Genomic DNA, 27,998 nt, shown 5'->3' on the forward strand with positions numbered 1-27,998 from the left:
TGACACAGCCTGGTGGTGAATTATGAGGTGTAAGATGGGGTCCTGCTGTAAACCGCATGCACATCCTTAGACTTGCCACTTGAGCTTCTCCGGGTATCGAAACGAGGGATAACGTTTCCTTCCTATACCTTCCCTGTTGTCAGATTTGCTGCAAACTGTTAGGTTTAATTCTCTGTGGTTCCCTTACCTAGCTTTTGTAAAGCTCATGGTTGAAAGGTTGGGCAAATGTTTATTTTTAGAGTCTCTTCCTTTTTATTTCAGAGGAGTTTTATTCAAAAGGAAGGGAAGACAGAATGAAAATCAGAACGGCAAACGTGAAGGGTTGTATCCATCATGGAGCTTCTGTGGAGGGTCTTGGTGCAGTTGTAGTTAGTGACCATACAGAGATGGGGTGGCTCCTTCCTAGCTTTTCGTGCGTGAAAATTATAATAGCTTAGAGTACGTCTCACGCCCTCATACCTGAGTGATGCAGCAGAAAAGACACAGAAATGCCAGGGGTGGCTGGGTATTTCGGCATCTGCGTGTACAGCCAGTAGTCCCCCACCCCTCTCCTCTTTCCCAGCTAACGTTGAAAAGTGAGGTAAATATAAGGTGACATTTTGGGCTGTGTCAGCAAATGTCAGTTCTAGAATTAATACTTTAAATGCACCTGGAATCCCCAAATCCCATCGTAATCACTGGTTTGAACATAGTTCCTCTTCCTCCTCAAAAAACGCTAGAAGTGGGAACACACATATTGAATTAAAATTTTTAGGTTTCACCCTCTCTGTCTCTCCCCTCCACTATCTCCACCTTCTCCCAGTAGTCTTTAAAAAGCATGATACAATTAAGCAGCCAAATCCAAAAGAAGGGAGGATAAAGGACTCTAGATAATTCCCAGTTTGGTTATCAGCCCCCACATAATGAAGAGTTGATTGTGCTTTATTTTCTTGTTATTTGAGGGGAGGGAAGACTCCATGAAAGTGGCAAAGGGACATCTGGAGGGGATCTGAATGCTCGTGATTTGAGATGAGTTTGCCTGTAAAAGGGTCTTGTGTCGGCTTTGGAATATACCATTCAGTGTATGGAGGGTCAGTAAAGATTCCTTCACAGATTTGGTAAGAGGGAGCAGTTAACTATACCCGCGTGCAGTCCTGGAGGTTGTAGACCATGCCAGGAGAAATAATTACGCATGGTAATGGGCAATTACAGATAATGGCCTTCTGGGGGTGGCAGAGAATACACAGCCCCACAGCCTTGCCTGGAATGAACATTGAATAGCACATTAACTTTATAGCGAGCTAAAAGTTCAGCCTGGAACGGCAGCAGTCCCCTCAAATAAATAAAATCCCCATCTTATTAAAGGGAAGGACCGTAGTTACTAAGCTTCTCAAAAGCAGAATTCGATACACGAGGAGGTGGGGACTGGCAGAAGGGAAGGCAGGTCAGCAGTTCTCCACCTGCTGGTTTTGTCTCATTCAGTAGAGGTGCTGCCCACTCGTGGCAGGTACACAAGTGGAGGGGTTTGCTTTCCAGGTGCCAGGTTTGTGTCTGACATTTGATATAGCCCTGTCATGACTGCCTTGTGGGAGAAACAGGCTGCTCCGCGTTTCCTGATTATGACTTAAGGGAGTGATACCACAGCGACTGCACTCAAGGCTACTGTCTGACCTCAGAGAGGCCCGGGAGCCCAGGACTCTGCTCCTGTCCAAGTTCATTTGCGCTCAGGAAGCCCCGCTGGGTGCAGCCCAGCCCTCCTGGGGTCCCTGAAGATGAGAGTTGAGAGCAAGGGTGCTTTTCTCGGGCAGACTACATGGTGGCTGTCTTGCTTGGTGGCCGAGAGAGGCTCTCAGTGTGTTGTGATTGTGGTGACAACAGCAGCTAACATTTATCAAGCACCGAGCCTTCCTCTGCACTCTTGTGCTGTAAGTAGCAGTGTTCACCCATGTTATGTGTTTTGTGTAGACTTAAGTAACTGATCCAAGGTCTCAGGCTGTGGATTCCAGATCTGATCAAGAGTTGGACCTGGGAGCCTGGGTCGGTGCTCTCGGTCCAAAGCTCTGCTATCCACTGCCCCACGTGGTGGTGAATGGCTGTGTCACTCAAAGAAATATCCCCAGTTAAGGTGTGAGGTGAGGTGCGACCAGTTGGGCCTTTCCTGCTGGCTGACTGCTAACTAAGCAGCTCTGGAGACGCTGATTCCATTTGCTCTGAAATCCATCCTCCTGTGATATGGAGGTTCTCAAAATTCTTGGACTCTAACAAATTCTCAAGGACGTTCAAAGAGGTTTTGTTTATGAGCTTTTGTTTATGTGGATTATATCTATTGATATTTATTGAATTAGAAACTAAAACTGAAAAACCAAGAATACATTGGTTAAATCTTTTAAAATTAACATAAGCAACATTTTAATGAAAAATAACTATTTTCCAAAGCATATTAGTGAGAGAGGGTGGTCTTGTTCACATTTTTACAAATAACTTTTGTATGTCTGGCTTATTAATAGAACACAGCTGGATTGCCATATGTATTTAGTTCAATCTGTTGTTTTGATTGAAATACATTAGGACAGTTCAGCTTCACGTAGATAAATAGTTGGAAAAGGGAGAAAAATGTTTGAATAACCTTTTGAGATCACTGTGACTATTCTTTGATACTAGACCAAAACTTGACAAGTGATAATTTCTTAAAGATTAGTTGCAGTGTAGATCTGAAGCCATGCTAATGAGTTTTCTGTACTCAGTTAAATAAAAATCCATCTTACACTGTAAATGGATATGTCAACCATGCATTATTTTGTAGTGTCATGCATTGGTCATTTGGAAAATATTAGTTCACTGAATTATACAGATCTCCCAAATGTTGACATTTTTATTCCAAAGTATCAGAAAATCCCACTCATTAAATATTACTGTTGATTTTTTGTCAAAAGAGCCTTCAAGTTTGGGAAGCTGTCAGTGGAAAATGTTGGATGTAAGTTTTCCAAAGTTCAGAGTTTTACTTGAAAACTCAACATTTTGGCAATAAATACTGCCAGTTGTTTTCTTGAAGTGATAGGCTCACTTTTTTTCATTTTAAAGAAAATGGCTGCAAATACCCAAGTCTCAGTAACCGTAGTTTGTCATCAGTCATTCTTCCAAGTAAATGATGTTTCATTAAAAAAAAAAAAAAGCAGTGAGCATGGCTCTTCTTTCAAACATCTGCACAAGACCCTTTTCCAAGGACAGCATCATTGCAAAACAGGAGAAATGCTTTATGAGTCCTTCCCACGTGGTCACACTACATGAAGAAGATGCCCTCAAAGATAGAGATTTAATCAATTTTTTCCTGCTTCATCAAGGGCATCTTAAGGAAAAATTGACATAATAATTTAAAAGTACTTTATTTCATAGCAGTGAGGAGTACAGTGACTCTCGGTACAGCTTGGTGGGACTGCCTTGAATACTGCTAAGAAACCAGGGTTTTCTCCACCATTGCTTCTGCATCATCAGTGCAGCTGTCAACACAGTGAAAAAGACCAATAACAGCTTTACGTTATTGTGGAAATACTTTTGACTTCATGGATCCTTGAAAAGAAGCCGTGGGCCGGGGATCTCAACTGTGTTTTTGGAGCTGCCACTGTAGGTGTGAGGATGGGAACCCTTGGCACTAAAACACCCACCCCTGATGGGTTTGAGGCAGTTATTGCCTGCTGGTGCTGCCATCACCTTGGGGCTCTGATGCCTGGGTCCCCAGCCGAGGGTTGTGGCCTGGTCCCGAGGGTTTTACCCTTCCACCTGTCCTGTACAGCCCCAGGTAAGAGGTGCTGACTTGGAAGCAGATTGCATTCCTGGGCTCAGTTCTTCTTAGCAGTTGGTTAAGGTGCTGTTCCTGATGGCTTGAAACATTCTATAAGACAAGTACCTGACTGAAAACCAGGGATGATAAATTGACCTGGGTAAAATCTGGGGTTGCCTGAAAGCCATGTGACACGATACCAGACATAATCTGGCTTTGTGTTTCTTCATATTTATTTAAGGGTCCAGTCTTTCCCTTCAGATTGCCGCCGGGGACCTGCAGGAGCAAAGTTGTTTTCCTTGAAGTGATATGTTTGTCTTATATACATATACAGTCTTATTTTTAAAGAAGAGTTGTAAGAGCAGAGTCTAAATCCCAAATCTGAGAGAGACTGGCCTTGAGCAAACTGAAAAACTGATACCCCTCTGTTTAGCACCTTTCCTACTGAGAAGAAGACCCTGATATGTAAACTGTTGGAATACAGTTCAGAGCAGACCTTTTCTGTGGAGACCTAAATATGTGGACACGGTCAGTCAAAAACGCTCCTGATTTAAAATTTTCTCAGTGTGAGAAATATTAAAAAGACTGGAGAAAAAGATTCCCTGTAAGATAGCTCTGAGAATAGAGACCTGGGTGGAGAGGAAACTCACTGGGCACCTTCCCTCTTCTTCCGTCCTCCACTCCCGCACGAGCTCCACCGCCACCTCCAGTGTGCCAGGCAGTGCGGACAGAGCCTCAGACTGTCGGGCCCACAGAGAGACCACCTGTTTCTTGGCCATGACATAGGCTTTCATGGCCACGAGACATGGCGTTTCCTCCATATCTGACTCCCCTGTAGGGTGAACCGCCTCCCAGGGCGTCCAGGGGATCCTGCCGCACCCCACAGAGGGGCGGAGGCAGGGACTGGAGCAGAAACCGTGACTGGGAGAACTGGCAGGTGCCGGTGAGTGAGGTGGGGGCTGCCGCCGCGCCAGTAGCTGCTCCTGAGGACCGCAGAGCCAGGCCTGCAATTGACGTGTCCGTCAAATCCAGTTAGTACTTTTCCTGGGAGGAGAGTCTGAACTCCGTTAAGTGTTCAGTTACAGAACTCTGTGCTGTTCCGGCAGCACCCTCCTTCTCATCCTGATGGGACCCTGTGCCCCTCCTCTGCTCTCCAGACTGCTCTGACATCCCATATACTTTTGGGGCCATGTCCCCTTTCTTTGCTTGGAATTGCTTGCTTTCACCTTCACTCTCTCCTCCTTTGTTTAAAAATGTCTTCCACTATGGAAACCTCTGATCTCTGAAATTCTGCCTTGCACGCTTCTCCACACAGAGAGGAAACTCCTAGAGGACAGGGTTCGCTTTTGCTTAGATTCTGGGCCTCCCCGCCCAGCACTTTGAGAGCTCCTGCACACAGGGGATGTCCTTGTCACTCACAGAGCTTCTCAGTGGCCCCAGTGGCCTCGGCGTGTTTCAAATGTGGCAGCTCTCCTGGAAGCAGAATCCCGCCCCCCCCCCCACCTTGTATTCTCTCTCTCCCCACTCTCCTTCTTGGTTCCTTTGATCTGGTCTTGACCAACAGTACCCTCCCCATTTTCCCCGAAGATCCCTTTGCACCTTTGCATCCCACATTGACATTGATATTTCACAGGTCTTTGAACCAAGCCTGCTCCTGGCTTCAAAGACCAACTTCAGGTTCACTTTTATTATGCAACGCCTTCACCCTACAAAGAAAAGTGACCTTGACAGATTTCTCCAGGACCAAATGACCAAAAAAAAAAACATTCCTTGGGAGAGAAGTGGGCTGTAGCATCTTCCCTGTCTTGTGGACAAGAGTACCGTTAGTGAGCCGGCATCAGCAGAACTTGTGCTTTGAAGGCTGGATTTCATCTCGCCCTCCTGGCCACACAGTTGTGCTTTCCCAGAGCCTTGGTCAGTCTCTGCTGTGTGTATGTGTGTGTGTCTTGGAACCTCCCCTTATGACAGGGCTCCGCAGCATCAAAGACTAGATCCTTTGTCTCTCAAAGCACTGGGCAGGTTGCCACACACATACAGGTGCTCAGTAAATTTACTGCTCTGAATATGAGTAGCAGGGGAAGGTGGCAGGTATGGTGATTCCTCTTGTCCACCGTCACGGTCACCACTTAATGGTGTGAACAATAGGCCCGCTGCTGTCTCAGTCATTAGGCTTCTGCACCAGCTCTGCTTTAGCTCAGAAAACCCACCCATTCCCTTGACTGGGTTGTGAGCTTTCCTTCTTGGAGCTGGATGAGTGCTCAGAGGGCCCAGGCCTTCCCTTGTGGCTCAGCTGGTAAAGAATCTGCCTGCAATGCTGAAGACCAGGGTTCGATCCCTGCGTTGGAAAGATCCCCTAGAGAAAGGAAAGGCTGCCCACTCCAGTACTCTGGCCTGGAGAATTCCATGGACTGTATAGTCCAAGGGGTTGCAAAGAGTCTGACATGACTGAGTGACTTTCACTTTCAGAGGGCCCAGGCATCAGCTCACTGACTTTTCTTCCGTGTGTAGCAATGTCAGGAGCTGATTAGTTTGGACATTGGGTTGCCTTGTGGAAAAGACTGCTAAAAACAGGGAGCTGAGGACCCAGGTGGCTCAGTGGTGTACCTATCAGTACAGGACATACAGGAGACACAGGTTTGATCCCTGGTTGGGAAGATCCCCTGGAGGAGGAAATGGCTACCCACTCCAGTATTCCTGCCTAGAAAATCTCATGGACAGAGGAGCCTGGAGGGCTACAGTTAATGGGGCCACAGAGAGTTGGAGCTGAGTGAGCAGGAGGAAGCCTCATTGTTCCACGTTGTTCCAGCAAGTGGCACCCCGCTGTCTTCTCCAGATTCTGTGACATGTCATCAAACAAGTTTGTCTTTTCTTAAGATCTAATGTTCCTTTAAAAAAAAAAAAAAAAGAGCAACAGCTTGTACTACTGCTGCACCTTCCTACCATTCAGCACATGATAGTGGCTGGCAGGTAATTTGACCTCAGACTTAGCAGTGCACAATTCTGCCTGGCTGGTACCTCTTAAAACCAGACGCTCAGTAGGACAAGCACCGCACAAGGGATGGGATTGCAAAGAAAAATAAAACCCAGTATACATAAATCCACCGCTTACGTGAGATGGCTGTGAATCATAAATTTTAGTTTCCTATGTGATCTTTCATATAGAAAATGGTGGGGTTTGGTTTTGTCATTGAAAAGGGAGTATGGCTCCAGATTTGAACATAAAGGACTCAAAGTGCAACAACTCTGAGAATCTTGACACTAGCCAAGAGTGGGAGAAAAAGCCTTCACACACCTTAAAATGAATTACTGGTTAAGTACCATTAATATGCCATGGGCCCGGAGGCCAGCATATAACACTGCAGGATCGATAAGGGTGTTTATCATGTGTGGGTATTGATCTTTCAGGAAGGAGTGAATCATATTTCACGCTGCATATGTTAGTGCAAAAAAAAAAAAAAAAGCAGTGGGAATGGGAAGCCTTATCAAAGATCTGGATGTGTGGATGGTAGATAAACATACAGCGCTGTAATCGGAGCCCTGCAGTGAGAAGACATCAGCTGTGTAGGCAGCGTGTCTGCAGTGTCTGTTAGCCAATTGCTGCTGGTCATTTTTCCAGAAGACATGCTTCACCAGGCCTGCTTGCTTTCCTAGCTGTAGAACCCACACCTCATGATCTTTCTTCCTTATAGCACACATTAGGACGCTCCCAGTCATAAGTAACAACACTTAAGACAACTGGCTTCATGCTTCTGTTTGCATCTTGGCAGAGGACATAGGGGTTGATAATTCCTGTAAAGCACCTGCTTAAGGAAACGACCCCATTTTCTTGGAACAAGGCCGTGGTGTTCTCTATTATTATGAATATAGTTGGTAAGTCACCTTGGCCAGTTGGTATTCTGGAATCACCTTGGCCAGTTGGCATTCTGGAATAACAAAGAGGGAGATGCAGCGTAAGAGTTTCCGGCGGCCTCAGACGTTTCCGTCTTAGTACACTGCTCTGGTCTTCTCAGTCAGTCACGGTGGCCGTGCAGTTTCCAGTCCCTGTCACAGCATGGGTGTGACGGGGCGAAGTCACAGCCACGGTCAGGGGGCCTGGTACAGAGCCATGCGTTCAGCTCGCGGGTACGCGCCAACTGTCAGTGTCTACTGCTTTGTTTCTTTCTTTCTGAGATTTAGAAAATAGGAGTAGCCTGTTAGGAGTTTGTACAAGGAACACCACTCTTGGAATATATGTACACATACGTGTGTATACATATGTACCATTTCAAATTTTGTATGCTTCGTTTATACATTTTGTGGCTTATGAATTGGAAATATTTCATGTTTATCATCAATTACTAGTGACACTTAGCCTGACTCACTAGCGTGACTTTGAAGACACCTCAGTGGTGAAGGACTGTCTCTGGTAACTCTTGGGAGAACTCTGCTGTAACCCAGGTTGGAGAGAAGGCATATGCTGTTTGTATCCTTACCTTGGGTGAGGGCTGCACGTCCCTTCTTGGGCTGCAGTGAGTAAAGCGTGACCACTCAGCAGTGGAGCAAGGATCTGAAAGGGGGTCTGGGGGCATCTCTGGTCCCTGGGTGACAGGTTGTTAGTAGTGTGACAGGGTTGTTTGAAGGGAGTTCCCACAACAGCAGACGTTCCAGTGTTCTTCATGTGGTTCCCTTTTCCTGTTTCTGCAGCTTCCCTGTGCAGCCGTTTAGTTACCTCTTCAGGTCTGGAGTGTTTAAAGAGTCCTACCTGTTTTGGTCTATAGACCATGTACACGTACATACACAGAAGAGACTGTTGTAGCCTACTCTGTTCTTTTACCTCCTTGTTTTGAATTCATCTTTTGTGCTTGGACCAGATTAACTTTACTAAAACATTTTTATGTTATTCTCTTGCTCTAAAAGGGCTTCCCTTGTGGCTCTGATGGTAAAGTATCCACCTGCAGTGCTGGAGACCTGGGTTCTCATCCCTGTATTAGGAAGATCCCCTGGAGGAGGGCATGGCAACCCACTCCTTGCAGGCAACCCATGCAAGTATTCTTGCATGGAGAATTTCATAGACATGGGAGCCTGGCGGCCTACAGCCCATGGGGTTGCAGAGAATTGGACATGACTGAGTGCCTAAGCACAGCTTGCTCTGAAAACTCATTGACTCCCTGGAACTTGAGGGGCAATCAGAAGCCCTTGTCTGGATTCACAGACAAGGCCTTCCACAGTTTGTCCCTAAGTAACTTTCCAGCCTCAGCATCTCTTGTCCCCTGACATGAACGCTGCGCTCCAGCTAGGCTTATCTGGTCAGTGTCCCTGGAAAAGGACATGTCTTGTCCTTTTCCCCTTCCATGACCATGTTGACACTGTTCTCTCTTGATTTCCTCCCTCACCCCACCGTCTCTGAATCACCTCCATCTTTGCTGATGGTGACGTCTGCCTATACTGTCATCATGGCCATTGGATTATCGGTTTGTAGGATTCTTGGTCTAACACATAACTTTCCCAAATAGATAACTCACTCTTAAGAAGAAATGAAACATTTTGAATGTTTCTTTGTGCCTTTTGCAATACCTGGACATGGTTGTTCTGTGATGACTAATGAAAAAAAGCAAATATAAGTACTAGAATACACCTTAAGGTCAAGAATAAATGATTTCTGCACTGCCCACTCCTCTTGATAATCCAGAAGCCTGATGAGGAGTAGTATAGTCAAAGCCCCGGTGTGGGCCATGAAAGTTAGAACCGTCTGGCAGCAGTATACACAGAGCAGCTACAGCTTGTGATCCAAGCTCTGCAGCGGTTTCTGTAGCAGCCCAGTTTCTCTCTTCAGTGGAAGTAATGTGTGTGCTCTCGTTTGATAGCCAGTCAGCACTGTCACAATAATGCAGTCGGGAGTCACTCTTTTTTTAGGGAAATTTGTGGGGCAGTTGCAGCTTCCCAGGTGGCTCAGTGGTAAAGAATCCACCTGTCCAGCAGGACACTTGGGTTCAGTCTCTGGGTTGGGAAGATGCCCTGGGGGAGGGCATGGCAACCCACTCCAGTATTCTTGCCTGGAGAATCCTATGGACAAAGGAACATGGCGGGCTGCAGTCCACGGTGCGGTCATAAAAGAGTCAGACACGACGTAGTGACTAAACAACACCAGCGCTGTCACAGTAACCCAGTCAGGGATCACGTTTTTTAGGGAAAATTTATGGAGCAGTTGCTTTGAATCGTGAGGCCAGTGGTGGTTGAGCTTTTGAGTGTATCAGGACCTATTGAAGGCTTTGTTAAAACTCAGGATGCTTGGCCAGCCCTCACAATTTCTGGTCTGTGGGACTGGGGTGGGTCTGAGAACGTTCTTCTCTGTAAGTTCGCAGGTGGTGGCTGTGCCGCTGACTCGAGGCCCACGCTGAGCAGCGCTGGGTGAGACCCGTGTAGTTTCCTGGGTGTTTATTTCAGCCTGGGAAGTGCCCACCTACTGGTAATGGGCACATCAAGGCTGAGAAGCGTGAAGCTGTTGTTTTAAGTAAAGTTTTAATTTGAATCTTTAAGATACAGTTGGGTGGTTTATAAAATACAGAATTCGGTAGTTCCTCATGTCCCTGGGGTGGGTGCCCTTTCCCAGTGCTTTTTAAAATGTCACTTTTTAAGAGCGTGTAAACATTTTTAAGTCCAAAATATTTAGGCATTTACTGTTATAAAGCTCAAGTGATTTGTATTATGTGAATATTGGTATGAATCAAAAGTTTTCCAATATATGTCTTAATTTATTCTTAAAACTCAATATACTTTGAAAGAGGTAATAAAATATGGTAGGTGGAAAGGTGATGGCGTTTTAATGAATTACTGTCTGTAGCAAAACAAATCCTTTCTTTGATCTGATGTATGATGTAGCATTTTATTTGAGGTTTAGTCTGAAGTTTATTGAAGCATTCTTGTTACCTTGAGGATTATTACTGACAACATTTTGTTGCTGGATAAACTGAGGCCTGATTAAAGGTCCTGACTAGGGTTATGATGTAGAAAGTCTTGAAGCCTGTGCCCTGAATGCCAGTGTCTTTGAGTTTCTGTTTAATTCTTTACTTCCTATTATATTTTGTTTTCTTTATCAAGAAGCTTGGTTTTCAGTGGCAGTCCCTGAGGGTACCCAGTGTTTTTAACTCTAGAGACAGGGATGAGCATCTGAAATGCCTATGAGATTGTGTATGGATGTGCCACTAATGCTTATGACTGGATGGTAAGAATGTCATTCATTCCTTTTTTTAAGTAACCATGTAATTTATCATTTTTTGCCAAACTTGTATTGCTTTTAACAATAAAGTTTAACAGTAAAGACATGACATTGAAAACAAAAGACCTAGATACTGAAAACCACATATTCGCCACTAAACTGTGTTTAAAATAAGAGAAGGGACTGAGGGAAGTTCAGGAGGTGAGAAGGGCACGTGCCGTCTCCAGACTGGAGTAGAATAATGGGGTTGGAGCTTCTCATCTCTTGGCTGGGAGGACGAGTAGGGAGGAAGGCAAGAGATGTTGTAAGATGATGTCCCTGATGAGGCATCGCCAGGAGCCTGTGGTGGACGGACGTGGTGTCCCAGCAGAGAAGAGACTTCAGTGCTGACTGTAAAATGAGGCTGTAAAAATACATTTTGTCGTAGCTGTCTCCCGAACCTTCCAGAGAGTGCACGTTTAGTCATGCCTTCCCCACGTTCAGTCAGATGACCCTTTCTGAGCACCTGCTCTGGACCACGTGTTACTAGTCTTGGGAATTGCTCTTCATGATCTTCCCCCTGCCTGCGTGTGCTCAACCCTTCTCTGTGTTTTAAAGATAAAATAACATCTTATTACTCCTTGGAGCTTCCCGTCTTTTCTCATATTTATTTTGATGCTAGGCTACTTGGAAGAAAACCTGTTCATTGATCCTTGCTGCAGATTCTTACCCCCATGTATCTGGCAGTGTGCTCAGCACGAGGATGCACAGTGAGCGGGGCTGGGGTGGGGGGTGCCGCTCGTTGGGTGTCCCTTCCTACCGGAGAGAAGGCTTGTCACCATATTCACGGAGCTCACCTGCTCTTTATCTCCTGCAGGCATCTTCTTCTCTCACTGTGCTGAAACCACGAGGCCCTAAAGGCCCAGCCGTCTGTGGCTCTTTTCCAGAACTAATTTTGCTTGGTCTCTTAGCAGCGGTGGACACCGTGGCCTGCCCTGCTTGGTCCCTGTCGACTTCGTCATCTGTGGCATTACGCTCTGTCCTCTGTCCTCCAGGGTCCTGGCCTTGGTGCTCTTTTCTCCTTTCATAACATACTCTTCTCTACACCTTCCTGCTGCTCTCCCCAGATGCAGTCCACATCTCCGGGTGGTGACTCCTGAATCTCGACCTCTCCCATGAGTGCAAGTGCCAAGTTTCTCATCCTCACTCACCTGCCCATGTGTGTGCCCCGCGGCCCCGTGATGCAGCAGACAGAGCTTACCCTCGATCTCCGCTGCCGCCTAGGTCTCCTGCCCTTCCTCTTCTTCCGTGTCTCAGTTCCTGGCGCCCCTCGGTCCTGAGTTCTGTTGCGTTTCCTCCCACCCCCACCGCGTGTCCCTGGCCCAGCCTTCCCCAGCTGTTATTTGCAGACTGCTGTGTCTCTCCCCGACTACTTCAGCGGCTCCCTGCTGGCTCTCCTGCCCCTGGCTTGTCTTCCCTTCTCTTGTCTTGAGAACTGCTATCCAGCTGAATCCCCCCACAGTGCAGCTCTGTGCTCCTTTGCTCAGAAACCCTCAGTGGTTTCCACACACCCTGGCGAGAGCTGAGAGCCATCTCAGGCTGTCCCTCGCCTGTCTACAGCCTGCCTGTCACCCTGGCCCTCTCTTGCTCTTTTCTCACCCAGGTCTTCACCTCAAGGGCCGGTCCATCACTACAAAGTCCCCCACACTTCCTGCTTCCATCCCCGTGTCCTCGCTGCCCTGTCTTCAGTTTTCTCCTTTTCTTGTGCTCACGCTCAGTCATGTCCGACTCAAAGACCCACTGGACTGTAGCCTGCCAGGCTCCTCTGTCCATGGGATTTCCCAGGCAAGAGTACTAAATCAAGTTGCCATTTCCTTCTCCAGGGGATCTTCCCGACCCAGGGCTCAAACCCACGTCTCCTGCGTCTCCTGCATTGGCAGGTAATTCTTTACCACTGAGCCACCAGGAAAGCCTGTTTTTCTCATTTTCACCTATTTTCTGCTCCTCTATTTATTTGGATATGCCAGATAGAAGTTATGGCACATGGGATCTTTTAATTGCAGCATATGAAATCTTTACTTGTGGCATGCAAACTCTTAGTTGTGGCATGTGGGATCTAGTTCCCTGACCAGGGATCAAACCCATGTCCCCTGCATTGGGAGTGTGAAATCTTAGCCACTGGGCCACCAGGGAAGTCCCCTGCTCCTCTTTTAAAGTGAAACTCAGGTGCAGTTTTTGTTTTATTTAATGGCAGTCTCTGTAATTCCTTTCTAGGCTGTGTGTCATCTTTCAAGCCTTAGAGATTGCATTGTTGTTCATAGGTATTTCTGCATGAGAGTCCTCGTTATAGTTTGTGATCCCATCATTTATCCTAAACTGTAGATTCCACGTGGGCAGGGGCAGCCTAATACCTCGTAGCCATTTCAGGCACCTGGCCAACTCATAGAACATTGTTTAATAAAAAGTGTTGGAGGAAAAAAAAAAGTGTTGGAGAGATGACTTAGGAGTCCCTTCAGTTGATTGGAATTGACGGTTTAACATCTAGACCCTGTGCTGCAAACTTCAGCCTGTGGGTCACTTGGGCCTGTTGCCTGTATTTGTGAATAAAGTTTTATTGCAATGCAAGCACCCAGCAGCCTGTATGTTCCACAACAGAATGGCCACAAAGTCTAAAATAGACACTAATGCACCTTTTACAGAAATTTGTCTCCCAGGTCTATACCATTATCCAGACTAGGGAAGGATAAAGAACGATCCGTTGGAAGGAGATGAAAGAAACCAATGTTTGCTTAAACTCTTAGCCTCTTGCTTTGCCTTCAGACATACTGGTGTGGACAGACAAACAGAAAAGGCATCTAGATTTTCTTATTACTTGATTTAAAGTGAAGTGCAATTAATTTTGTTATAAGACTTGCAGATAGACAACTTAGCTAGATTTGATATCTCATTTCTTGACATTAGGGTAGGAAATTTCTCTGTAGAAGTTAGACGTGGTCAGCCTTTATGTAACTAAAATGAGCCCTGCCTAAAATATTCTTGGTGTTCTCAGTAAAACCAACCACCAGTGCCTGTCAGCTCTGCTGCCCGAGTTGCTCCAGCCTTTGGAACTTACCTGTGTTCTGGCCACAGGGCAAGCAGCACGTTCCGGAGCCTTGCTTTGAAGCTCTGCGGATCTTGAGGAGGGAGGCCGTATGTTGGCAAGGTGTGCAGGTAGAATTTTGTGGTCCTGAGACTGATACCATGTTGTCGTTTGCTTTCTTTCTAGAGGGGCGTATGGTCATCCAGGATATTCCTGCTGTCACCAGCAGAGGGCATGTGGAGAACACACCCGATCTCGTTTCTGACTCCACCTACTACAGCAGCTTTTACCAGCCGTCTCTGTTTCCGTACTACAACAACCTGTACAACTACCCGCAGTACCCCATGGCCTTGGCTGCTGACTCCTCTTCTGGGGACGTGGGAAATCCCCTTGGGGGCTCCCCTGTGAAGAACAGCCTCCGGAGCCTCCCAGCACCTTATGTGCCTGGTCAGACAGGAAACCAGTGGCAGGTAAGTTGTTACCCAGAGAGTGAACAGGATGTTTGAAACCACTCAAACACATACACCCAAACCAGCACACGTGTGTGCCATTATGCAAAACGTGTAGAAAGTGTTCACTCTACCCATAACATCATTTAACCACAGTCGTTGACTAAAAGGAACTGTAAAGAAATACGTGTACATTTGTTTGCATTTTGGAATTTTACTTTCTCATACTTCAGTGTCACTTTGTGTAAACCCCAATGGGCCAGAATCAGTTTCGAAAGTGGCTTCTCTGTGAGGCGTCACCTCCTCCAGCCTTTAGAGCAGCTTAGAGAATACTGGACTCAGCCTCTGGGTGGGAGTAACCGTGTGGTGTTGGCACCCTGGAAGGGAGATGCAAAGTGATCCGAATGTTTGCATGGAAGAAAGGTGAGAGGAACTAGGTCACTGCTGTGCTGGGCCAACTTGAGAGCATTTTTATCTGGGGATGGAGGTCAGTCTTTCATACACTAAGTATGTGTTTCTGAAATAGTGTGCAATCAAGAGCTTTTAATATTTGGGGTAAAACAAAGCATTTTGCATTATCAGGCAACATTTATTCGGCGCCATTCTGCCATTCAGTTTTCACCATTTCTCTCATGCCAGTTTGTCAGCGGCATGTTCAAGGCCTGGAAAGCATAGCGTTTCAGGCTGGATTAGCATGTTGTGAGAATGTGCACCCATAAGCACTTAGAATCAGCGCCTCCAAACCCCCTCCACCTGTAGAATACCAATTGTGCGAGAATTGTTCTCCTTTTGGGTGCGTTTACTGTATGTGGGCTCTCCACATCAATTCCAGCACACTGAGGTATATGTATTTGGGGAGTTTAGGGTAAGTCTTTGACTTTTTATACCCACTTCTAAAAAATGCACATTGACATTTTCTTCTGAGCAATTCTGTTCCACTTTGCATTTGTTGGTGTGGAGAAGTTGTTGATACTCCCTTAACCTCTTTTTTGGGCTCTCACACTGGCCTTATGGACCTGACTTCCTTGTAATAGTCATGTGTCAGCTTTAATCCTCTGGGATACTCATTTTTGTTAGTTTTTCATGAGTTTTACTTTTAGAATCATACTTTTAAAAAAGGTGCTGGAATTTACAGCTGATGTGAGTGTAAGGAAATTCAGTGATTTATAGATCTGCAGGCTGGAGTCCTGTAGGCCTTTCAAAGTGCCAGTTGGGTTTTATGATTTGGGACACGTTTTAGGTTGATTTCTGTTAGAGATGCTCTTCTAAGAAAGGAGAAAGAAGTATCTTATTTGTTTAGTTGCTAAACAAATTTATTTGTTGTTAGTTGTTAAGGCATGTCTGACTCGTTATGACACCGTGGGCTATAGCCCTCCAGGCTCCTCTGTCCATGGGATTCTCCAGGCAAGAATACTGGAGTGGGTTTCCACTTCTTCTCCAGGGCATCTTCTCAACTCAGGGATCGAACCTGCATTTCCTGCATTGCAGGTGGTCTCCTGCATTGTAGGCCAGTTCTTTACTGCTGAGCCACCAGCGAAGCCCCATATATGTTATAAGGAAGCAATAATTAAATAGAAACATGTAGCAATAATACTTATAACCAGTATTTAAGGGACAGGAAATGAACAGCTCACTTTTTTACCAAGTCACTATGGCAGGGGTGTAGGGAATGGTGTTCTGGGGCAGAGCCTCTGCCCACCTGGCTGTTCTGCTGTGTCAGGAGGGTGCCCTGGCTCTGCTCTGTGGACAGTGCCTTGCCCATTCATGGGAGAAGCTTCCCCAGAGGGCAGAGGGTGCAGTGGCCCTCTCCTTGTTGTAGCCATGCTTTCCTGTCTCCCTTGTGGAAGGGGTCCCACAGCTGCACCTGGGGGGCCCTGAGCTGGTCTCCCTCACCGGACCTTCCCCCTTGGTCTGACCCTGGCTCCACATGAAGGGCCTGAAGCTTAAGCAGCATCTCCACCATCTACTGTCTTGACTCTGTCTTGCTAAGATCCAAGTTCCCTCCCCACTCTTCACCAGAGCCGTAACTTTGATGTTATCTTCCTTCCCTTGCTGCTTTGTGTATCAGTGTGTTTGTGGGGAGCAGTGTGAAATGTTTTCAGAACAAAGAGCTCTTTTCTGGTTCCTAGAAAAGATCGATTCTAGTGGAGATTGTCATCATTTTTTAAAGCCAGACTTCTTAGAAATTAGTGGGGAGGGTCCTGAATTATTTACGAAAAGAAATCATTGACTTTTCATTGTAGAGTTGAGACTTCCTATAAGTCTCCCTATAAAGTCATGTAAGTCACAAGTAATTATTGAACACCTACTCAGTGAAAAGCTTATTTTTAAAAAAGCTAGAGCATTCTCCAGGGCCAACATCCCAGGACTCTTCCTTGGTGATGCCCTGCACTCATGACGAGAGCTGCTTTAATTCAGGTCTGCCTCCAGCCTCTGGAGATTTGTGGCCCAATCAGGGGTTCCTGTCCTGTTGTGAAACAGGAATAACATTTGTGACACTGGAACAAACTCAGGATGAATGGCTGGTTCCACTGACCAGCAGCTCAATTTCACTTCTGCATTTAATTGCCTGCAAAGGCTGTTTATTGCCTGGTGCACTCCTCCACGGCAACATTACCTTTTAAATAAACATGTTGTACCAGGTTGACAAGGGAGAGGTGCATATCACGGGAGCAGAAATAAATATGGGAGGACTCTGAGCTGTATCTGGGCTCTCCTTGCAGTCCCCACGGCCGGCGCCCCCTGGATTAGCTTTTCAGAAGCTTGTACCACCAGAGGTGGAAACTCCGGTTCCAGGAACAGTTGGGGTGTGGTCACATGGCAGCAGAGGTGACTCCTCCCTTCTGGTGGTTCAGTCTTAAGATGCAGTCATCCGCTCATGATTATCCACCTCACTGGAATGCATTCGGTTATGAAATAATGATGCCTTGAGGTCCAACTCTTTGCCAGGGATCTACCGCTGAACCAAATGTCGAAAAGTAGGTCTTGGGGAAAGACTGTTATCACCTGGTATATGAGAATGGGGAATCATCTGTGTAGCCCCGGGTTTGAAATAGACACAGGCAGGCAGGTAATCAATGGGATGGCTAGGCCTTGGTGCACAGAGAAAGGCGCCCCCTTGTGGGCTCTACTGGGATGGCCCTTCAGCACTTGCCTGCCATGGTCTGGAGGACCCCCGCAGGGCACCTGTAAGAGGCGCCTTTTTTTTTTTTTTAATTAACTTTACAATATTGTATTGGTTTTGCCATACATCAACATGCATCCGCCACGGGTGCCTTTTTTGACTGCTGGCTTCCTGCTGTGTTTGTTCTCCATCCTGTACCCAGCAGCCTGCCGGGGCCCTGGTTTTCACATTGCCTCCTTTTTTTATTAGTGTGATTCAACATCAGAACAACCTCAGCTCAAAGAATGCTTCTGGAGCATGTGCATTGTGGGCACAGTTGCAGCGCCTCCACTTCTGTGCCCTTGGGGTCCCCCAGGAGGGCCAGAGGTGGGGGTGAGGGATAGCCAGCCAAGGCTTAAACCTGGCTCCCATTCCCAGGGAGACAAGTATAATTAACCATTAATTAAGCCATTGATTTTTGAAATTTCTAAACTTATGAGAACAGTATATCAAGGAGAAGGTAGTAGAATGAGAATCTACTTCGGTTGTGAAGATGAAATAGAATTCAGATCAATTGTGTGCCCACGTCAGCCCTGTAAGTTGCACTATCAGGCCCCGGGATAATGTGCATCTGGTCACATCAGACTCCTGACTGACTGGCTAAGAAAGGGGAAGTGGCTCCCTGAGGAACACAGCCCCAATCCTGGGCCTTTCTCTGGGTGAGGTGCTCTCTCTGCAGACACTCCCGCGATCTACTGGGCTCCCACTCCAGTCCCATCACCCGCTTCCCTGGCTTCTCTTTTTAGAGCGAAGTGGGATCTGGCCACTATTTGTTGGTGAGCAGACACTGACAGTCTTTTTCTTCTGGAAAGAAAAACTTACGAGTTTTCAAGCACACAGAAGTGGAATCAGCAGGACCACTTTCAGTTTAAAACATGTAATTTCTTTCCTCAGGAAAAGGAAATTAGATGTCGTATTTGCCGATCTAACCACCCTAATTTGATTTTTAAAGGGGGATTACAGAGACATACATTTCTGTTGATACTCTGCTGATGTGGTGTATTTATTTTGTATCAGGGCACTTGTGTGCACTCTGTAATTCTAATAATTTTATAGGTGCTTATTTTAGGATTTCTAGATTAGACAGTCATTTCATAGAAAGATATTGATAATGACATTTTTCTTCCCCCTAAATACCTCCAGATGTAATTTATGTTCTTAATGCGTTATTCACTTTAGATACCAGTGGTGGACAGCGGGTGCCAGCTTGTTCTTTATTTTACTGGAAATGTATTTTGTGGTTCACTGTCTTGAATGCAGGCTGTTGCTAGTGCTGGTTTACAAAGAAATGAGGAAAACTGAGACAAGGGGGTTTCTCTAACACCTAAATTATTCAGTTGTTTTTATTGAGACCTTCCCTTTCCAACTTTTTTTTTTAATGTTATGAGGATTCCTTTTTTTTTTTTCTATAAATGCCCTTCCTCAGCAATGTAAGAAGCTGGAGGCTCTGCCCCTGTCTTTCCCACCCCTGTTTTAAAAAGCTGTACTGGTCTGAAGTCCAGAGAGGGTCTGGAAGCCCTGTACCAGCGTTGTGTCACCACGACAGCCGCAGAGCTCTTCAGGGTCTTCCGTATGCTGTCTCTGACAGTTGTCTCAACCTCCTTCCAGATCTTTTCCTATCTCTTTATCTCGGCCCTGTGAATGTGCTCATGTTAGTTTGGCATTGTTGTGAGGCTCTCACATGCACCTCAAGTAGATCCTGCTTTCTGGGACATGGGGCTTGGGCTTCCTAGTTCAGAAGACCAGCCTTGGAGAATCTTCTGTTTGAACTTAAAAGTCATTTCGGACCCCTGGAAGTTTAAAGCAGTGAAGCAAAGATGTCAGGCTTCCCCAGGTTTGGGGTCACATTGCCTCTACTATGAACTTTCCCTTGAATGGACTATCTGGTCTTAGCGACATCTGTAATTTTCAATTCTGAAACAATTCCTCATTAGATTGTTCTCATTCAGGGAGAAACAGTAAACCCAGCTTTCTTGGACCTTTACGTCATATTCCTACTCCTCCTGTCAGTCAGGCTTGTGGGGCAGCAGTAGGCCCGTGTGTCTAGAAACAGTCCTGTCTCTCTGTTTCTAAACCACCTTCTCACTGGTGTGTGTTTCCACAGAGGAATTGCTGTGCTGTCTCATTAGGTAGGAACAAACTGGGATCGTGACAGGCACCACCTGGCCTTCATCACACTTGTCCTGAAAGGAGTGGTGGTTCTCTCGCACAGGTTGTGAACGATGTGCTTTGCTCTTGCTCCTGCAGGAGGGCCAGTGTTGTAAGAGCTGGTGCCGGTGGTGGCAGTATTTCTGCTGGCTCCTGGTCTGGAACCAAAGCTGAGGGAGGGTAGTGGGTAATTTAGAAATTGAGCTCATTCATGGTGAGAGATGGGGCTGAGGAATGTTCCTTCACTGCAGCGCGACAGCAGGAGAGTCATTTCACAGAGTATTTGGTTAAAAACATCTGGATTACAGAGGAAAGTGGAACTGGCCTCTGGAAACCGCAGGCACTTTTTGAAGGCAGCTCTGAGTCAGAGAGGACCTTGGGGAGGGGCTGGGCCCCGGCCGTGCTACCGATTGTTTCTCAGCCTGGCTGAGGCGGTCCAGTAGCATCCTAGGAAATCCAGATGGAGGGTGACCTCGGATTCTTAGGGACCTTTGGGAGACCCCCAGTAAATCTTGGGCCATCCTGCAGGTTCACTTCCATTCTGACATGAGTCCAGTTTAATCTGAACTGAGTTGGGAAACCCTGGAAAGGGCTCATCTCCTCCAGGGACTACCACACCATTTACTAGAGGCAGAAAGAAAGACATTATCTGTCTGTTGTGAGATTGTGTCTCATCTCTGACACAATAGCATTGGGTTAGTAAATAATACAGTCATTTGGGAATTCTGTAATCTGTTTGAAAATTAGATAATTAGATCACAGTTTTTAAAAAGCTTTTAGATTTGATTTAGTTGAGCTCATGGCCAAAACCTCGTCTATTTACATTTGCCATTTTAGCTTACTTTTTTCCTAAGTAGATGTCAATAAGATATAAAATTAGTTGCTTTTCAGAAAGTTTTAAGTATGTGCATGAGTGAGTCTCCTATTTCTCAGGAGTCCATATTTCTGTGTCCTGGTAAGTGGCCCTCATTTGTTGGATAAAGACCAAAATAAGGGAATGCATAGATAGAGGCTGATTTGCCCTATTTTTTGGAGCTATATTAGGAATATAGTAGCAGAAAAACAAAAAAAATATAGTCATGAGAAATCTCCATCCTGTTTCAGAGTGTGTATAAGGAACTCCTCTGTGTGTTCATCATTAATTCGTTGAGTGCAGGCTCCATGCCTAGCCCTGTGCTGCACTGTCCCTTCCAGGGCCACCTCACGGTGGGTAGATGAGGAAGGACACATGCAGCTCTCTGATCACTGTGTGGTCAGAGTCTGGAGGTGCCCAGGGGCTGTGCTGCCCTGTGGAAAGGTGGGTTCTGTGCAGTGCTGTGCCCGTGCGTGGGGCCAGGTGGGGTGAGGACAAGTATTTTATCACTGCTCTTGTTTGGAATTGCCCCTGCTTGATGATAATTAGAAGCAGGTTGACTTAGTTTTATTGTTGTAAAAAGTGCTCTGCAGAGGGTATACCCCTGGGTACCTGCCTGTACCCAGGACAGATTGCTCTCAGCACCTCCTCCTTGGGAGACCCTGACCCTGAGGCAGTTCCTTGAGATGCACAACCTCCTGGGAGCAGGGTTCATAGAAAGACCAAGGAACAGAGGAAAAGGGATTATCTTTTCATTTTATGTTTTCATTTTTCTTCCTTTTTCCATCACAGTTCTTTTCAAAAACATTCTTTTTGGTGATTCTTAGCCAATACTTGGAGAAGGAAGGCAGATGTAATCATTTTGATGTCTTGGGTAATGGTATGCAACCAAAAAATGGGAAGGTGTGTTTTCTCTGTCTCTGTCTCTCTCCCCAGTTAATAGTGTCAGTGTAGTCTCTTGTTGGTTTTTCAACTTTTTAAAATGTGAATAGTAGAAACATTTCAGACAATACATTTTTCTTTCAAATATTAAGCATTTATATACTTAAAATAACTTGTGAAGTATGTAGTGGGCAGAATTTTGTCTCCCTCTTTTACTAGGTCCCTGACACCTGTGAAAGGGCTCAGTTCTGTGCTAAAAGGCCCAACAGAGGGTCCTTGGATATTAGTGCTGCCCTGCACAGAGGCCCCCAAAGCAGGAGGCCTGGGGTGGGGTGTGACAGGACAGTTACTGGACTGGCCGGCCAGGCGCCGGACCCTTCCTCCCTGCTGCTGCACTCGGCCCTGAGACCCAGCCTTGTCGGGGACTGGTATCCCCTCTGTGGGTGGAGGAACAGAGGCTCAGGGACATGAAGTAACCTGCCATGTCACAGGCTGGCAAGTCGGGGGCTGGAGTTGGAACCCTGGTTTGCCTGGCTGAGTGTACAAGTGCCCTTGTATCTCTGCCCTCCTCATGGGGCAGCACACATTCCTTGGTTTTCCTGGTATGAAACCATGAGGGGTTATATTACATCTTATGATGTAAGGTATTATAAGATACACTATCTTATATAATGTTTTCAGAGACTTGACATGTGAGGTAATAGGAGAGTCCCAGTACTGACAGTATTAACCACATCTAAATTTCTCTCTCTCACCTACACTCTAGTCACTCTGTGTCACTTGGTCACTTTGAGGTGGGCTCCCATTGTGGGTCTGGAGTGGGAAGCGCCTTTCCGTGCCCCTGACCCACCATGAACTGGGTGTGGTGCCCATCAGCGCTCACCAGCCTGTGTTCCAGTTTTTGATGCCAGTTCGGGTAAAGGACAGGCACACATGTGCTCACACTGGGAAGGTGGCCCCAGACAGGCTCACCTCGCCCTACAAGCAGTCTGTCATGCTCAGTGCTCATCAGATGCCCTTCACACTGCTGATTTATGCTAAAAGTATCCTAATGTTTCTGACAGCTCATGTGTGACGTGAATATAATCCATATTTCTTGGAGCAGCTAATCCAAGTGGCTTATTTCCTGATACTGCTGATAGGGCTATATCTCTTGGTGTCGCCGCCATTGAAATTCTGATGGTAACATATTGTTTGTGGGTCACTAGTTTTGTCTAAAACAGTAGGTTGGAACAGAGTAGCAAAGGTTAATTAAATTTGTCTATCAAGATGGGGACAGAAATGGATGTCTCTGATACTTCTGGTTCTAAAATCAAAGTTCCTGAATGTTGTGGTTACAGGCATTTTTTTCTTCTAATTTTCAGACTGACTCCCTCCAAAATGTTTCATATTTGATTTTGGAGCAGTGAAAACATGAAGAGTTATTAAAAGCCAAGGGCAGCGAGTAGGCCTTTATAATAGGCAGATTATATGTTATATTATAAGCCTATTATATGTTATAATTACATATTATATATGTTATATATTTAATAGATATATAATTATAATTGCATATTATATAATAAACATAAAAATATATTTAATGTGTGTTTAAAATTTAATATATTTATATAATTGTATATTACACATATTTCACTTAAATATATTTAAGTATATAATAGATTATATATTGTAATAGGCCTTCGTTTAGAATGGGAAATGTGGCCTAGTTTAGCAGAGACGCTTCCGAGGCCCACTTGCCTTGCATGCTGCCTTCTCTGCCTAATTCCTTTGTGAGTGGAACCAGGTTTGTTGATGTCTCTGAGCAGTTTCTTCCTGCGTTCATGATGATTACACCATGAGGACTCAAGTATCTGGTTTCCACCCCCTCCAGCTGTGAGGTATTGCCAGTTACATTTCTCTGGAAGGTTTCATTAAGGATGTCACCATTCCGAAGCCCCCTCCACCTGTCTACAGAGGCGTATGCAATGCTTTGAGAGCCTTCCATCCATGTTAGAGAAAGTGGAGCGTACTGTGTCTTGATAGTTATTAAGAGAAATTTAAAAATACAAACCAGCTCTTTCACTGAAGCTGTTTCCTGTTGGCTTTTATGTGAACGATGCATGCATTTCTGCCTGTCTCTGTATGACTTTGGTTGGAAAGTCAGGGTTTGTGGTTTTCGATTTGTGAATGAGACAAATACAAGTTTTCTAGCTCTAAAGGAGCTAGAAAATCCTGTGTAAGTTTGTGGTTTAGGAAAAATGAGGAAAGCGCTGGTCTGGTCCCGGAGGCTGGTTCCAAATGAACCCCCCTTCTCTTTTGTTAACCCCGGAAATGCATAAAACCCTTCCAGTTCCCAGGAAAAGGAGCCGTTTCCAGAATTTTGTTTTTTCTTACTATGTACCTGTTTTTAAAGGTCCTTATTTCCCTTCACCTAATTCTTACACCAGTATCTTTCAGACATTTTAGACCAAGATCCACAGTAAGAAATGTTTTATCTTGTGATCCAGTATGTATTTGTACCTACATACAAACACAAAATTAAAATTTCATAAAATAGCTCTTTCCATATTGTATGCAGTGAATTCTCATATTTCTGTTTAACTTTGTTTTATTTCATTACTTTTCATACTGTTTTTTTTTTTTTTACTATTTGGGTCAAATTAATTTTATTATGCTCCATGATGAATTGCCACCAGTGCAACATCCTATTCACTATACATTTCAAAAAAAAAAAATATATATTTGCTGATTGCAGCAGCTGAAATATTTGGGGCCCATTGTGCTAGTGGTAAAGAAGCCGTCTGCCAATGCAGGAAACACAAGAGATGTGGGTTTGATCCTTTGGTCAGGACTATCCCCTGGAGGAGGACATGGCAACCCACTCCAGTATTCTTGCCTGAAGAAGCCCATGGACGGTGGGCTACAGGTGGGCTCTGGTCCATGGGTTGCAGAGAGACACGACTGAGCAGCTAAGCATGCACGCACAAAGGGTCACTGTGTAAGGGAGTAAACTGCTGTCTGTACCGCGGATGCTGATGGGAAAACAACCAACTGAGCAACACAAGTTCTGGCAGATTAACTTGGATTTTTGTAAATGGGGGGATAGTCACATCTTTTCTTTTTTTTACTAAGGACAATCAAAATGGAGTGCTAATAAATGCAGTTGTAATCTGGTTTAAGATGCAGTTCCCATCTTCTAAAGTTTATAAAATGACGTGAATTCCTATTCTATGTCTTCTCCAGAGTTTATGTTTTTCCCTTGGTTCATCATATGGTGTTTTTATGTTTTAAAATCTCTGTTATTAGTCCTGCCTGGAATTTAGCTGCTTTTCGTGTGTCCTTTTTGAAGAGCTCGCCCACATAAGTTCTGTTTTGTTTTAGCAGGTGTCAAAACTTTACCATGTGCTTTAGCAAGTTTGAAACTTTGGGCAACATGGGGGTTACAATTTTCAACACTTCAGATTTATCATTTCTTAAATTATTCGTCCTCTCTCCTATATTGCATACACATGCTTTCCCTCTGCGTTCTCCCCCTCCCATCTCCTCTCAGGAGGAAGAGCGTCTCTTCCATTTCTGGACAACTGTTCTTAGGTTCTCCAGTATCTAAGTGCCGACCCTCAAGCACAGCTCCTTCCCACATTGAAGGAGTGCCCGGGGCCAGGGGCCTGAGTCATCACAGGCCAGTCTCCCTGTTTCCTTTTCACTTCCTGGCTTTAGGGAGGGAAGTAGCAGGCACTCCATAATGTAGAACCTTAGAGAAAGCAAGGTGGGCCCTGCAGAGGAGGTTAACTCCTAATAAAGTCAGGAGAGAGAACTAACTTCCAGGGAAGCAAAAAGGGAGGAACGGAGTGTGGCTGTGGGGAGTCTGCTTGTGGCGCTGACTCAGCTTTGGGCTGGTTGATATTTCTGAACTGGTAATCTCTGAACTGTGTGTATAACAGCAATCATATAAAAATAACTCCTTCCAGACATGACGTGTGGGGTCTGAGAGGATAAATCAGGTGCCTGTTTAAGAAGGTGGATGGGCAGTTGCCTCTCAGGGGAAGCACCTGGCCTAGATAAGGTCCCTGGACTAGGAAGACACTCAGTGTGTGATCAGGCATCCCATTCAAATAGTTTGAAAAGAAGCTTCTGTTAAAACTAAAGGAATCCAGGCCTCCCTGGTGGCTCAGTGGTATAGAATCCACCTGCCATTGCAGGAGACACAGGTTCAGTTTCTGATCCGGAAAGACCTCACATGCCATGGAGCACCTAAGCACGTGTACCACAGCTATTGAGCCTGCGCCCTAGAGCCCACGGACTCAGCTGCTGAGCCCGCATGCTGCAGCCTGAAGCCCACACACCCTGGAGCCTGCGCTTTGTAACGAGAGAAGCCCGGGCACCGTAACAAAGAGTAGCCCCAGTAGGTGCACCTAGAGGAAAGCCCTTTCAGCAGTGAGGACTCAACACAGCCAAAAATAAATAAATACAATTATTATTTAAAAGAAAATAAAGAAATCCTTTAATGGGGGCAAAAGTCAGCCCTAACCTCCACTCTTAACCTCAGCAGAAGACCTATAATTTCAGCATGTGAAGCTTTCTTTTGTAGAAATTTTTCTATTCCTAAAACCAAAGGTTTTGCAATTAGGATTATTCATTTTATTTATGAATGACTGAAATATTTAGTGTATCACATTAAATGGAAAATGGTCACATACAATTAAAATATTATATAAACACTTTGAGACTATTAATATAAAGTACTAAAGCAAATACAGTCATATTTGTGCATCTTAAAATTACAGAGCTGGGGTCTTAGCTTTGTATGCTATAACAATCCTATTTTCTTTTTTTAAAATTTATTTATTTTAATTGGAGGCTAATTACTTTACAGTATTGTGGTTTTTGTCATACATTGACATGAATCATCCATGGCTGTACATGTGCCCCACCATCTTGAACCCCCCTTCCTTGCAATTAGGATTATTAACCTATACAGTCACTCTTCTTACAAAGACCATTCCCTTTCTTCACCAACTCTAATTCTGTGCAGTCAGCCCTTCTTGACATAAACTAGACCAGTACTTGGTCTTGAGGAATCTCTTTTAGTCGGTCCCTGGATGGAGTGTTTGGTTCAGTGGGAGACCAGACTCTTCTATTTGAAGTGTTAATAGACCACCAGTGACTAGTATTTAGGATTTTTTTTTTTAAGGAAGTGGGGTCTAACATTTTTACATTCTGTTGGGATTTTATTGTTATTATTTAGAAAAAGGGTGACTGAGGTATATAAGAAGGAAACCTATGCTTCTGATTTACTGCGCTGTATGTTCTCAACAGTTTAATAAAATAAAACCCAAAGCTCTTAGGTTTTCTTCCAGGTTTAATACTAATACCGTGCACGTTCTCCGCCAGCCCAGCTCCTATCTGTAGGTCATACTCTGGTTCAGAGACCTGGGGTGGGTAATAAGATTATAAAACATGCCTGTTGCTTGCCAGTTACCACATGCTAATAATAATAGTAGCCATAATTCACTGGAATCCAGGACTTTTAGGTTTTACTTGGTTTGTTTGTTTAAAGGAATAAAAAAATAAAATCTTGAGGAGAAACAGGGAGCATTGCATAAACGAAAGAAAAAGTGCATCCTTTCAGCAGAGCTGAACATACCTTTGGTTTGTGAGCACCTTGTGTCCTTCAGTAGAACTCGCTGTTTTACTGGAGGTGAGGAGCTGAGGACAGGGGGTGGTGTTAGGTTAGTGTAAAGCAAGGCTTCTCAAGCTTGGGGGCATCAAAACGGCTGGACAGTTCTGTGCTGTGAGGCTGCCCTGTGCACAGGAGGGCTGTCTCTGCTCTCTAGAGGCCAGTAGCAACACTCGCCGCAGTGTGACAATTAAAAGTGTCTCCAGAAGTTGCTAAATGTCCCCAGGGGAAACGTTTCCCCAAACTGAGTACTGCTGGTTTAAAGTAAAACAGAGTGTTTCAGAGGTTTCCTTATTTACCTGTTTTTGTCTCACCTAGAGTTGCAGACTGTGATTTTTTTTTTTTTTTTAAGGAGGAAGTTAGAAGTGATCTTGAGTTTTAAATCGCATCTTTCCATGCTGTTTTCTGGACTTTTCTGGGTGAATCACGACTCAGTTTTAACTTCATGTTGCAGAGGTTTACATGTGCAGTTAGAAATGCGTCGACCCGGCTCTCTTGCTTATGTCCAGGTTGTCACATGGGTGGGTATTTGTAGATTATTCCTCTAGGAGCAGGTGAAGTGACTGGGGACCTCAGTAAGTTCACATTTTAATAACCTCAGGTGGAGTCTGACCCTTTGTATCTTTTCCGTCTTTTGTAGCTCAGTTTTCTGGGAATTCACTGGAGAAATCAGAAGTCTGAGTTCAAAACCTATTTCTAAATAATCCTTGTTATTTGATGCTTTCTTTTTTAGTTTTTTACATTAAAAGTTATTTTTAATCGGAGGATAATTGCTTTGCAATATTGTGTTGGCTTCTGCCATTCGGCGTCATGAATCAGCCCTAAGTACACACA

General features: G+C 45.1%; 1 protein-coding gene across 2 annotated transcripts in view; it reads left to right on the plus strand.

The window, feature by feature from the left end:
• Window positions 1–27,998, plus strand: part of DMRT1 (doublesex and mab-3 related transcription factor 1) — a 96,462-nt gene that overhangs the window by 23,280 nt on the left and 45,184 nt on the right. For both annotated transcript variants that reach the window (XM_070376118.1, XM_070376119.1), the window contains exon 3: window positions 14,197–14,480. In XM_070376118.1, coding sequence (XP_070232219.1) covers window positions 14,197–14,480 — 284 coding nt within the window. The remainder of the gene's footprint in view (window positions 1–14,196; window positions 14,481–27,998) is intronic.

This window comes from Bos mutus, chromosome 8, assembly GCF_027580195.1.
Source record: "Bos mutus isolate GX-2022 chromosome 8, NWIPB_WYAK_1.1, whole genome shotgun sequence".
In the NCBI taxonomy this organism is placed as follows: Eukaryota; Metazoa; Chordata; class Mammalia; order Artiodactyla; family Bovidae; genus Bos; species Bos mutus.